Consider the following 12,849-nt stretch of genomic DNA (forward strand, 5'->3'; position numbering starts at 1 on the left):
ATCTGAGTCTCAGGCATGTCAGCAATTCTACCTATAGCTCAGTTTCTGTCTCAGCTCTCCCAGCTGCGTTCTGTCCCTTGAAAAGTCACTTCCTAGAGAGTCAGAGTGTCTTCTGGGGTCTCCAGGGCCCAGGCTCCCAGGACCCTCCCTCCTCCTCATCCCAGCCACAGACACAGATGCCTGGACCTTGTAGAAGGTTCCTAAAGTCTGAAGGGGCACCCCCACTCCCCATCCCAAAGGCTTCTCTTATCCAGTTCTATTGGTGTCACTGCTGCTGTTGTCCCATTTAAGCTTTTCCAAGAAGGTCAGAATGTTCTCCTCTGAAAATATTTTATTGATAAATTAACTCTGAATGCGTTCACCACCACCACCCCTACCCAACTGCTGTCAAGGCTGCTAGGTGGGCCATGGGGCATAGACCCTTTCCTGGGGAAGGTCCCTGGGAGGACAGGGAGTCTCACTCACACAGGTGTGGGATTCCTTGGCATGGCACAGGTGGGTATGGGCCCTGAGGTGGGTCCCCAGGGCTTCTGGGGACAGCCCCTCTGACTCAGCACCGAAACAGGGAGAGGTGGTCGGGAGTGGAGCACCTTGGGGCTTTATTGCTGGTGAATGCCAAGGACAGCAGGACACCTGCCAGCCTGGAATCGCAGCTGAAGGCGTCCGCACCCAGGGCTCCAGAGAGGGTGGCACTGGTTCCCAATCAACAGAGCCTGGCTGCTGACCTGCCCGCCCATGGGGCCCCCATAGGGAAGGTGACGGGAGAGAGGCATCTGAGCCAGGCAGGACTGGGAGAGAGTTACAGTGTGCAGGTCTCAGGCCGAGCAGGAGCCCAAGAGGGATGCTGGGTGGGGCAGCCAGGGAGGCGGCTGCCCTTCACAGGTCTATGGTGTCACTGCCCATGCTCAGCTCGTCGATCTGTCGGCAGGCGTCCAGGAACTGCTCCCGCAGCAAGGCCTCCTCAGCCTGCAGCTCGGCCGCAGGCTCTGGGGAGTTGCAGGAGGGCGGGGACAGGGCCTGGTAGGATCCTGAGGCGGGGAGGCTGGGGCTGCTTCCTGAGGCCCGCGGAGGGCCGAGGGCGCAGACCAGTGGGCACCTCGGGGGCCTGTCGGGGCAGGAGCACAGCAGCATGGACGAGCTGTCCCGCGAGAGTCCGCACAGGGAGCCAGAGGAGGCGCTGCTGCCCGGGGGCCAAGCCCCTGGGGAGGGGAGCTCCGGGGGTACCGGCGAGCCGGGGTCCTCCTCCAACCTCCCACTGGGCCCAGTCCGGATCTTCGCTCCCAGCGAGGCGGTGCGGTAGAGGCCGAGCCCAGGCAGGGCGTCCCCGAAGGCAGGGCCCTGGAGGAGGCCGGGAGCGAGCAGGGCCTCGCTGCAAAGGGCCTCCTCGATGCTGCGCCGCAGGTTGATTGGGGAGGGCGGGCGGAAGTCCACGGTGGCATCGCTGCAGGGGGAGGAGGCCGGGGATGGGCCCGGGTTGACCGCTGCGCCCTCGAAGCCCCGGCAGCCTGCGCCCTGGATCAGGAGATCTGGGCCCGGTCCTGCCAGCGCGCACAGCTGCAGCAGTTCCGCTTCGCCACGCGCAATGGCACTGCCCAGGGGCTCCTTATCTGGGGGCCCAGGGATCCAACCTCCGGGCAGCAGGGGCGCCGCGTGGCCAGGGGACAGGCGGAAGAGCTTGGCCCAGCAGCGTGGCGGCACTCTGGGGTTGCAGAGCGCCGGGTAGAGGCCCAGCAGCGCCAGCGGGAGCGCAACGCCCACCTCGCCCAGGCGCAGGCCTAGCTGGAAGGCCCACCAGGACCAGGGCCCCTCCAGGCCAGACTGGCCGCCATAGCCCAGGGCGTGAAGCACCTCATAGCCCTGCAGGGCCCCGCTCAGCAGTCCGAAGGTGCCAGCCACTGGGGCGGTGCGTGCCGCGCGCCGCCAGGACTCCCGCGGGGCGAAAGGGCTGCGCGCCTGTGGGAGAGGGGTGGCGCCCTTGAAGCCAGAGCCTCCCAGGGGCGCCCCAGCCCGGCGCCGCCGCCTGCCCCGCCAGCAGGAGAGCGCCAGGAGGAGCCCCGACAGCAACGCGGCGAGGAAGGCGTGCAGCCCGCGAGAGGCGAGGCGCAGGGGCCGAAGAGGGCGGTGCGCAGCGCTCCCCAGGGCTGCGGCGGCTGCCAGGCCCAGCCCAAGGAGCAGCAAGGCGGCCAGGCCGGCCGGGCACCGCGGCGGGCGCGGCCGGGCCAGCAGCAGGCAGGCCAGCCCCAGGCCGGCGGCCAGGCAGGGCAGCGGCAGGTCCTGCAGCAGTAGCCAGGCGAGCGCGGGCAGCCGCTCCCGGTGCCCGTAGGCGTCGTAGAAGAGAGGGAAGGCCCGCGTGGTCCCGGCCAAGAGCAGCAGCAGGTCCAGCAGCGCCAGGCAGGGGGCGCCAGGTGGGCAGCGCCAGGGCAGGAGGGCCAGGGCCAGCAATGCCAACAGGACCACCAGGCCGAAGAGCGCACCTACCCCGTACACGTGGGCCTCCCAGGCCAGCCCCCAGCGAGCCCTGGCCTCGGCCCAGTTGGCCTCCAAGGTCAGGAAGAAGAGGGGCAGCGTGGCGGCAGGAGGCTGCCCGTCGCGATCAGGCAGATCCCCCAGGCTGCAAGGCTCTGGTGCACACTCTGGCTGCAGCGAAGGGCTCCCCGGGCTGCCGGGAGAGGGGTCCTCTGGGCCAGAGGTGGGGGTGCTGGGGTCTGTGGGTTAAAAAAAAAAAAAAACACTTGGCTGAGACAGCTGTGCAGACCCCCTTGCCCTCCCCACAGCCAGGGCCTGGAGCACCAGTCAGAGGGTCTGCCAAGTACCCTGGCCCCTCAGGCCCTCCCTGCGTGATCCACCTGACCCCTGGGGCCTCTCACCTCTCCCTCCCCAGGAGGTTTCAGTTCTCACATGGCCCCTCCCCTACACCTGCTTTCTTTACTCAGTTTCTGTTTCTGCTGAGAAATCACAGACCTCCCCAACTAACCCCCCCCACCACCACCACCAGAAAGGCCGCTTTATGAGAACAGGCAGGCCTCTTCGCTTTGTGCACTTCCGAGTCTTCTGCCTCTGATGGTTCCTGGCCCACAGTTAGCACTGAGCAGACACTCATAGAGTAAGTGTCCCCACTGTGCCCGAGTCTCTGCAAAGGCAAAGTTGTCCAAGATCCACACTTGTCCAAGGTCACACGCTTATAACTAGAACCCAGACCCGAGCACCAGTCTGATCCCCTTTCCCTACCCCCAGAGCTCTTCCTAATGCTAGTTTGCTTACCTTTGTTCTGCATCCAACCCCCACCTCGGTGCTAAGTGCACCTCTGCCCTTGGTCAGCTGTTCCAGCCACCCCATGTCCCTGGCGTGCGCGCACGCACACACACACACACAGCAGGGGGAGCAGCCAAATACTCCTGTCCCAAGCACCCTGAGTACACACGCTGCATACTCACTGGCCTTCCCGCCCGCTACTCCCATCAGCCTATATACAGCTGTGGACCCCATCCTGCCTCCGTCTCACTTTAAGGTTCTGAAGATAGATGCTGCTTTGATTTGACACCCTGTCCCCCTTTCACAGAAGGGGGGACCCCCTGGGGGGCTCCCAGGCTGCCTTTAAAGCCCCAGGGAGAAAGAACTGGGGACACGGTGGTAGGACAAATTGTTGCCACCTGATTAAGTGAGCCCCTCAGGTTCTCTGGGATTTGCTAACTCAGGTCTCCCCATCTGTTAACATCTTCCTATACCCCTTGGTGAAAGAGACAGTATGGACTAAGTTCCCTAATTCTACTCTCCTGGAGCCAGAGAGGTTAGTTAGACCAAGGCTTCTCCCTGGGACCAGACAGCAAGGGAAGGTGCTAAAAGCTGAACCTCTCCCTCCCCTCACCCAGCAGGCTCAGCAAGACTGGGAAGAAAGGGTGATGGCAAAGGAGGATGAGACTACATGGCATTGAAGGGGAGGTGGACAGGAGACAGCAGCGGGACGAGCAGCGAGGGCCTCCTGACGGTCAGACTCCTGCCCCAACAGCCTGTGCCCCGGCCATGCTCCAGCCACGCCTCGGCTGGACAACACACAAAAAGCCTTGGAGCACTGCCACCCCTACACAGTGCCAGCTCAGGCTGCGGACATGCAAAATGCAATCATTCGGAGAACAAGAGAAAAGGCGTGAGGGGGCCGAAGGGAGGGGAAGGTGATGGGATTGAGCAACTGCAGAGGGCAGAGAGGGAGCAGCCAGAACTTAAGCCTACACAGCTCGCTGCTGACTGTGAACAACACCCTGGGCCCTGTTCCATCGCCTTCCTCAGATCTGACATGGGGACTTGTAGGATAAATGGGAAGCGAGAAGCTCCGCCCAGTGAATGGGAAGCTCCGCCCAGTGCGTGATCATGACCATGGCTGGTGTCGTTCCTGCAGGCCAGTGTTCACCGCTGACCACTCATCAGTTCCTCTTGTCTGACGGCAACCCCTTCTGACCTCAGATTTGATCTTGAATGAATGAATTAAAGGCTTAGTGCATCCTAACTTGCTTAGAAAGACCACAGTTAGACAAATGCGTGGACAGCGGCACTTCGTGTTGATTCACTTTAAGAATTCTGTTTATAGAACACCATCCTGATGGCCTAGCCGGCACTGAAGACCCCCTACCACTGGTTAAATGAGAGGCGGTTCAGCTGGGAGCACATGGCGTCAGAGGATTAATCCACATCCTCCCTCACCCCTCATTCTCTGGCGCCCTTACCCCACCCACTTCTCCGCTTGGTCTCTCTTCTGCCTTTGTGTGCAGAGATGCACGAAGACCCCGCCCTGCCTCCCCCCTACCCCCATCCCTGATCCTTGCTCACCCTCCGCCCTCATCCCTTCTCACCCAGGGGCCCCAGGAAACCCTGTCTCTCAGCTCTGTCCCCAAGCACTAGAGCAAATTTCAACACCCCTAGGAATCCAGAAAAAGGATTAAAAACCAGAAAACAGGCAAAGTATAGGAAGAGCTCATCTGCCAGGGAGTGCGCTCTGAATGACGGGCACTGCGTGGGGACAGCTGTGCGTGGGGACAGGCGGGTGAAAACCCAGCTTACTGCCTTGGAAGGGTACCCTTGATCTCCCGTCCCATCTCCCCATTGGAGGCTTTTGCAGAAAGTTTATGGCTTCCCCCAGAAGACAGTGATCTTCTGGTCCCCCTTTCCCAGGATGCCTCCCCTGAGCAGGCCTCCCCTCCAGGGAGGTCCCACCCTAGCCTGCGGCCCCCTCTTGACCTCAGGGCCGAGGGAGGAGACGGGATGTCAGCGTGAGTAATTGGCGAGGCTGGAGCTGGCTGGGGAGGGGCAGGGGAGAGGCCAGCTCGATTCATGGAAAAGTCAGGCCTGATTATCCACCAGCTGCTCAGATCAAAGGGCTGGCCTATCACGGCTCCACTCTGGATGCTGGAAGCTGCAGCGAGTTTAGTGGCCCCGCCCTATCCCTCTCCCCACCCCCACCACCAGGACCATGGAGGACTGGTACTCATTGGAAGGGTGAAATTCAAAACTTCTAACAAGTGGCACAGGTGGCAGCCATGCAGGACAGAGGCTGGTCATGGTGCTCAGAGAGTGGAGCTAACTCTCAGAGGACGAAGGGCAAGTGGGTGTCACCAAGGGCGAAGAAAGCCCCTCAATGTTCTATGCCCTGAATGGCAATTGTGGTGAGAAGAGGCTGGATGTAGGCTCTGCCCAATGCAAGGAAGCCCTAGGAGTTGAACACTAACAAGATTAGAAAAGCCCAGAAGGGTACGTGGAACCGAAATACTCTCTTTGGTCTCCAACAGCTTGACAGTACTCCAAACTCTTCTCTCTCTCTCTCTCTTTCTCTCCTCCCCCCCCCCCTTCTCTCTTTCTCTCTCTCCTTCTCTCCAGGAAACCCATAGCCCTCTGGGGTTTATCCAAGATGAACAACAGCCAGGAAGAGGCTGGGTTCCTGCAGCCACCAGCTAGGAGGGGGAGCGAGGGCGGAGCTGCCAGCCCTAGCTGTGGGCTGCCTGATACTGTCCAGACTCATTAAACCTGCCTGGCCAGCGCTGTCACCAAGGCCGACAGACCGCCAGCCAGCATCCTCCCCCCCGGAGGCACAGAGCCTGCCCCCATGGCAGCAGCTCCTGCCCTGCTGCACCCTGGGGTAACCAGGGGGACAGAGACTCCACACCCACCTGATGGGTGTGGAGGGGAGGGGTGCAGTGACCCATGCTGGGGTGAGCCAGAAAGTCAGGTGCTGTGTTATGTCTGGAGCTGGAAGAAGCTGGGGGACCAGTTGTTTCCACAGCTGGGCCTGGTGGAGAGGGGGCTGGGAGATTTGCAGCCCCAGTAAACCCTTTGCAGACCAGAGCTGCACATGGGAGTCCCTCCCCATGGCTCCCTTGGCCTCATCTACCAGAACCTCTCCCTGGGCACCCGTGGCCTCTGCCAGGCAAGTTTTGTGTCATCCCAGTGCCCAGGGCTGGGGCGAGGTGTCTGCAAAGGTAGGGTCTAGAAGTATATTTGGAGCACAGTGCAGGAGAGAAGCAAGGTCATCGAGTACTTAATGAGCTTCTACTTTGTGCCCAGCTTCATGTCAAGAGCTCGCATTATCTGGAAGCTTTACATGAACTCAATAAAATGAGTAATATTATTAAACCCTGGTGTGACAAGAGAATTTCGGCTCAGAGAGGTAACGTAACCTACCCCAGGGCACCCAGCTGGTACATAAGTGACTTGGCTCTCAAAGCCCAGGTCCTTTCCCTCTGCACCAGCGGTTCGTCTGTGTGCATGTTCTGAGCGGCCCCCTTGAACGAAGGTGGCATCTGTCTGCTCCAGGTTCTGCTTCCATGTCTTGTAGATGAGGGCCCCAGCTCTGCCCACATCTGACAGCATGTCAGCTTAGATCAGACAGCACAGGAGAGGGCTCCCAGGCCGCGGGAGGGGAGAAGGGCCAGGCCGCTGGGAGTTGGGGGTGGGGTTATCACGGAGACTGGAAATCATGAAGGAGTTCCTGTGTCTGTTTGCCCTGATCCATCTGTCTCCATCCTGCTCTGCCTGTGACTGCGAAACTCTCCGAGGCCCTCTGCTTAACCCTGTGTGGGACCTTACCCAGCAACACTTGTTCTCAGGCCAATGACATATGTCTCCATAGGGATGATGAAGAGTATGGTGGCTATGGTTACAGAAGGAACCGTAAGAGTCCCAGAACACTGACGAGGGACTAGCATGGAGTAAGTGCTCAATAAATCATTGTCAGACTCAAATGGATTGGATACCTACCTGGTGATGTTGCTCCTACTGAGGCAGAGCTTAGGGAAACAGCTGGGTCCAGCAGGCTTGGGCCTGAGAGCTCTCTCTGCAAAGGGGATGGGGGCGGGGACAGAGTGGCGCCAAAGAACCCTGCAGAGAGAGCACACAGTCAGGTGCCATCCTACCAGCCAGGCTTGGCCTCTGGGGTTTTAGAGAAAATCCTGCTCTTCCCTGTAGAAGTCACAGTCCCTGGAATTGTCCTCACATGCTCAGGTCCACTATGAGCTAAGCTACAAGTGTGGAACCAGACTCAGTACAGCAGAGAGAATGCTTCCGTGTGGACCAGCAGCTCCTGGCCCAGAGGCTGGGAGAGGCAACGCAGGCCTCCCCTGAGCCAAGACAGAAAGGGAGGTGCTGGTTCGGTCCCCAGCACAGCGCCTAGCATGGAGAGATCTTCCACAAACACTTGCTGCAATGAACTAAACACTCACCTGGAGAGCTGGAGGCAGAGCTGGGGGCTGTTGTGGCACCTGGGGGGCTGGAGCCTGAGAAATTCCGGAGCGGAGACAGAGTGGTGCCAAAGAACCCTGCAAAAGGAGCCCATGCCCAAGCTGCAACCTAGCAGCCAGCGGCGCCCAGCAGGGGCTCTCCTAGGAGGGGCAGGTACTCACCAAAGGGTCCCAGGCGCCCAGCAATCTCCGCCAGGCTGGCCCGCAGGCTGGGCAGCAGGGGCAGCGTCCGGTGCCCCAGCGTAGGGGCTGCACCTGCTCTCAGCGCCACATCAAACTTCAGCTCCAGCTCGCTCTGCTGGGGCCTGGGGGCACTGGATGGAGGCGCTGCAGCCGTCAGAGCAGTGTCCCAGGTCACAGTACCCGTCCTGGGCTGATAGGGAGCAGTGGGCCGGTCGGTGGGCCCAGAGACGCGGGACGTGGACTCCAGAGGTAGGGACGAGGCCCAGGGTGTAGCACTGCCTTCGGCAGAGCCCCACTCTGGAGGGGAGTTCCCTGGGGAGCCCACGAGCAGGTCCCAACGAGGATCGGTCCTCAGCCCACTGGCTACCTCTTCCCCTGGCTCCCGGCCTGGCCCAGGAGAGAGAGGCTGGGTCTCTGTGACAGGGCTCCCCCAGACAGCAGCAGGGCCCCGAAGATGGAATTTGAAGTTAAGTCCCAGGTTGAGAGACAGCACAGAGGCCTCACTCTGCGGTGGCGGGGTCAGAGTGGTGAGAGGGGCCACGGGGACAGAGGAGGCAGGCTGGGGGCCCACAGGGACAGCAAGCAGGACCCAGTAGAACAGCCCCAGCCCCAGACAGCCACGCCTTGCCATGGCCCCACCTGGCCTAGGGTGGCCTGGGTGGGCAGGGGGCTTGGTTCTTCAGCACCTCTTGGGCACCCAGGTCCTGGAGGAAGGAGAGGCCCTGTGAGCTCAGGCTGTTGCCACTCACCCTCTTGGGGGTCCCAGGATCAGACACCCCAGACAGCGCTTCTGTTGGCAGAGAAGCAGGTGCTGAGAGCAGGATGCAAAGTGCTGTGCCCCAGGGGAGAGACAGAGGGCTCTTCCTGACAGCTCCTTCCTGTACTTTCAGGCTCCTGCCCAATCCTGGCCCCACCTGCTCACCAGGAGGCTAGGCTCTGCCCGCAACCAAGGTCCCCCACCTTTCACGAGGAGCAGAGAGGATGGACTTGGGCTCCCAGACTCAGGCACCTTCCTCCCCACTCCCCACCCCCTCTTCTGCCCAGCCTTCCCTCCTCCCTACTGTGTGCCAACAAGCACCCTAAGGAAACACAGCTGCAAGCCAGCAAACAACCCTCCTGCCGGAGTCTCCCGCTCTAACAGGCCTGAGTGATATGGCAGAGCCAGAGAGGCCTCCCAGGCCCTGCCCAGAGAAACTGGGCCCCTCCACCGGCAGAAGCTCCCTCCCCCTCTTTCCCCAGGACCCTAGAAGTATTGGGGGGAGGGGCAGCTTGGTGATTTCTGGCTCCCTGGGGAGGAAGGGCAGGCTGATCAGACTTGGGGTGGCTGCAGCAGCCTGCCACTGCTCCCCAGGACTTGCCCTTCATGGGCACATCTGGTGGGGATGGGAGGCTGGGCCGGGGCACACGTGCACCCGGTACCCTTTCATCACACACGCACGCAGCCACACCTAGCGCCCGCCGCACACTCACCCTTCACACACCCCTGCACACATAGTCCGCCCTGCTGAGCGCCCTCCCTCCCCCATGGGTCCCGACCCCACGAGCTCTATGAGCTGCCACCTCCTCGGTCTCTCTTGCCATGCAGACACACACACACACACACACACCCCTACACACATGCACACACTCTGTGTAGACGCACAGCACGCACACACCCCTCGCGGGCACATATGCACACACACCCCCCGGCCGGCTCCTCTCGCACGCTGGGCTCCTCGGCCAAGTCCCTCGAGGAGGGGCGGTCGCGGCGGCCCAGGCACCCACCTGGGCAACGCCACGCGCAGTCTCGCCGGTTCTCCCCGCTGCACCCAGCGCCCGCACTGGCGATGGAGCCCTGCGCTCCCGACGCCCGCTCGCCTCGTCCAGCCACTGCCGCCCCTGCCCGCCCCCGGCCCGGTCCGCGGCCCGCAGCGCTCACACCAGGCGGGCGGCCGGCCCCGCGCTCTGCGCTCCGCGCTCCCTCCCCGCGGCGGCGCCGCCTCCTGGCTCCGAGCCTGGCTCCCCGGCGAAGCAGCCCGCGCCGGGCTCCGCGGCAGCCGCGCTCTCGCGGCCCTCCCTCCGCTCCCTCGCTCCCTCGCCCGCTCGCTCCCGCGCCCTCCCTCCTCCCACCCAGCCCGTCGCCGCCCGCGGGCCGCCCCACACCCGGGGACGGCGGCCGCACGCGCGCTCAGTCACCCGGCGCTGTCGCGGGCGCCTGGGGCTCAGCTGGCGCGCCTTCCCCGGGGGAACACACCCGCGCCAGAGCACCGCGCGCGCACACGCGTGTACAAACACACCCCTTCCCGGGGAAACACACCCTCGCCAGAGCACCGCGCTCACGTACCTTTGTGCACACACACACATGCCTTCCTTAGGATACAAGTTGACTCCAAGAGCATCATGTGCCCACACATATGTACGGGCACATACACAACCTGTGCCAGCATGGCTCCCAGGGCAATAAGGGACTTCCGTTCAAGATCTTATCACAATAGGCTCTTCTCCATCCCTTATCACGTTAGTCCTCACCACAACCCTGTGTGTGTCTCCATTTTACAGATGGGTAAGTTAAGACTCAGAAAATGTGCGTAAGACAGCACAGCTTGGTCGAGCGTTGGGTCCAGGCTCTCTGCTTGCCCTCTCCACCAGCTGTCAGTTTTCAACAGCTGCACAGCAAACACCCCCGTGCCTCCAGTGCCTGGCAGGTGAACTGCCAGATGCCAGCCCCTGTTGTAACATTACTTTTTTCCTAAAATGATCTCTCGGAAGCACTTAGAGTTGCAGAGCTGTCTGTCAGAAAGAGTGGGGAGCTAAGCTGCTGGGGGGGGGGGGGGCGGGGGATGGCAACTTCTGTGCCGCGAGAGAGGAGGGAAAGGCAAAACCAGAGACTGCACTGTGTGGCCAGGACTGGGGGGCCCCCGCTAAGGGATCGGGGGTCACTGTGGCTACTTCTTGGGCTCTGCCCCATGGTAGCAGTGAATGCCTTATGTGGCATTTCTCATTCATGCTGCTTTGAGTTCCAAATTCCTACACGGTTTCTTCCAAAAAGCTAGTGTTTAAAGTATCAGGCCCGGCGCTCTGCATGTAGTTGGTAAAGTTGCAGTGCCAACATCCCATATTGGCATCGGTTCGAGTCCCAGCTGCTCCATTTCCGATCCAGCTCTCTGCTATGGCCTGGGAAAGCAGAAGATGCCCCAAGTCCTTGGGCCCCTGCACCAACGTGGGAGACCCGGAAGAAGCTCCTGGCTCCTGGCTTCAGCTCCGGCTCGCGGCCATCTGGGGAATGAACCAGAGGATGGAAGACCTCTCTCTCTGCCTCTGCCTCTTTGTAATTCTGCCTTTCAAATAAATAAATAAATACATATTTTAAAAGTATCAGTAGAACATACAGCATAAAATGGAGGCTCCCTACATCATTTAAAGCTTCTTCTGGAAACCCAGACAGCTGCCCTACTGTGTGCGACCCCCATGATGGGTGCTGTATCAGTCTTCTTACTTAGTCCTCCTACAAGCCACAGAAAGAGGGAAATTGTCATCACCAAGTTGCGGCCCTGGATGTGACCCAGCTATCCCCTCCCTCCTGCCCTGGAAGGAGGGGGCGCTGCTCAAGTACCTGGGGCAGGTTCTGTCTCAGTTACCCAGTGCTAGCAGACTTTGCCCATGGCGCATGCTCAGGGACCACTTGATAAAATGAACAAGGAGGAGTAGTTCTGAGGCCCGCGCACGAGCAATGGGTGGCCTTTCAGAAAGGCATCCGGGCCTCACTCCCAGGTCCCAGAATCCCAACCCCCAGTTAGTAAGATCACATCTGTCCCCCAACGGAGCCCCTCTCTGTGTCATCAACAGGATTTACTCTGGGTCCCTAAACAAAACCCTGCAAAGGGTAACCCCTGGGTGCACCCTGAGGGGTTGCTAAAGGATTCACCCCCACACCCCACCTGCTGGGGGCTGCCTGGGGACTGCATGCTGGGAGTCGATCTCTGGTTTTCTCTCATATACTTAATAAAAGCTATCCTACTGGGGACATTTTCTTTGAATCTTCCTCATCGAAAGGCTCATTTCCTGCTAATCATGTTCACTTAAAGACTTCTAGATGGGAATACAGAAATAAACAGATCCCAGTACATTAAAATAGCAATCCTGCATGACCAAGTGGCGTTATTCCCAGGAATTATATTTTCAAAAATATATTGAAAAGGGAAGCTGGGGTTATGAGTCAAGATGGTGATTGAATGCCTACATCTAATTTCACTCTCACCCAAAATGCCACTAAAGCGTCAGTAAAAAGATTTTAAAATGAAGAGACAAACCTGCAAGGGTAGAGAGACAAGGAAAAGGGACAATAGCGACAGAATTTTTGAGACAGGGTGGCAGGCAGTCATGCAGTTACTAAGTTATGAGCCCCTAGGTAAAAGGCATCTCAAATTAGCAGTGGGGAAAACCGAAAGCCAGCTTCATGTACACTGCGGGGTTCTCAGGAGGCATAGACATTGGCTGTCCAAGGCACACCTGGAGCCGTGGGACTGTCCTTACCAGTGAACTGAGGACCAAGACGAAACGCAGGTGCATCCCTGGATTTCTTCCCTCATCCTTCCCGTGTGCCAGCCAGGATCTAAAGGATCTTTCCCTGAAAAAGGTTCCATAGTAGGCATCTGGTTTGGGGAAGCTGCAGGCACCGTTGTAAACAGAGATACCACGCAGACAACAAGAGGATTAAAGGGCGTGTCACAGAGAATGCTGAATGCAGAGATCCGAGCTTCTCCCAAGCCCGGGCTTTCAAAGTGGTGAGAGCAGGACCATTGCTCTCCAGGCTGGAGACTGGAAGATTCCACCCTGGGGCATTCACCAGCCCACGAGGAAAGATCTAGATACTGGTAGAGGGGAGCCTCTTAAAACATCTCAGCTCCATCACCCCACAGTGGCAAACCTAACCCAGGAGCTCAGAGCTTCTGACCACCTCTTACCC

General features: G+C 60.0%; 1 protein-coding gene across 4 annotated transcripts; it reads right to left on the bottom strand.

Annotated features, from left to right (window-relative positions):
- Positions 1-313: 313 nt before the first annotated feature.
- Positions 314-10,013, bottom strand: PRRT4 (proline rich transmembrane protein 4). 4 transcript variants are annotated; one of them, XM_070071578.2, is made up of 6 exons: positions 9,669-10,008; positions 7,884-8,608; positions 7,704-7,799; positions 7,243-7,362; positions 2,479-2,705; positions 314-1,953 (listed from the first exon to the last, which is right to left on the bottom strand). In XM_070071578.2, the coding sequence occupies exons 2-6, from the start codon at positions 8,533-8,535 to the stop codon at positions 877-879; spliced, it is 2,172 nt and encodes a 723-aa protein (XP_069927679.2). In that variant the 5' UTR covers positions 8,536-8,608; positions 9,669-10,008; the 3' UTR covers positions 314-876. The 4 variants fall into 4 exon arrangements, with proteins under 4 accessions (XP_069927679.2, XP_051705726.3, XP_051705724.3 ...); XM_051849766.3 differs by having other exon boundaries at positions 314-1,441; positions 9,669-10,006; XM_051849764.3 differs by having other exon boundaries at positions 314-2,705; positions 9,669-10,013.
- Between the last annotated feature and the right edge of the window lie 2,836 nt (positions 10,014-12,849).

The sequence above is a fragment of the Oryctolagus cuniculus genome, chromosome 3 (assembly GCF_051225735.1).
Source record: "Oryctolagus cuniculus isolate XC-2025 breed Fujian yellow rabbit chromosome 3, ASM5122573v1, whole genome shotgun sequence".
Taxonomy (NCBI): Eukaryota; Metazoa; Chordata; class Mammalia; order Lagomorpha; family Leporidae; genus Oryctolagus; species Oryctolagus cuniculus.

Coding starts and splice junctions, on each gene's coding strand:
- PRRT4 (XM_051849764.3), bottom strand. CDS start 8,535: ATGGCAAGGCGTGGCTGTCTGGGGCTGGGGCTGTTCTACTGGGTCCTG. Junction 7,363..7,703: donor CTCTGCCTCCAGCTCTCCAG/GTGAGTGTTTAG, acceptor CTCTCTCTGCAG/GGTTCTTTGGCGCCACTCTG. Junction 2,706..7,242: donor AGTAGGAGCAACATCACCAG/GTAGGTATCCAA, acceptor TTTAACCCACAG/ACCCCAGCACCCCCACCTCT.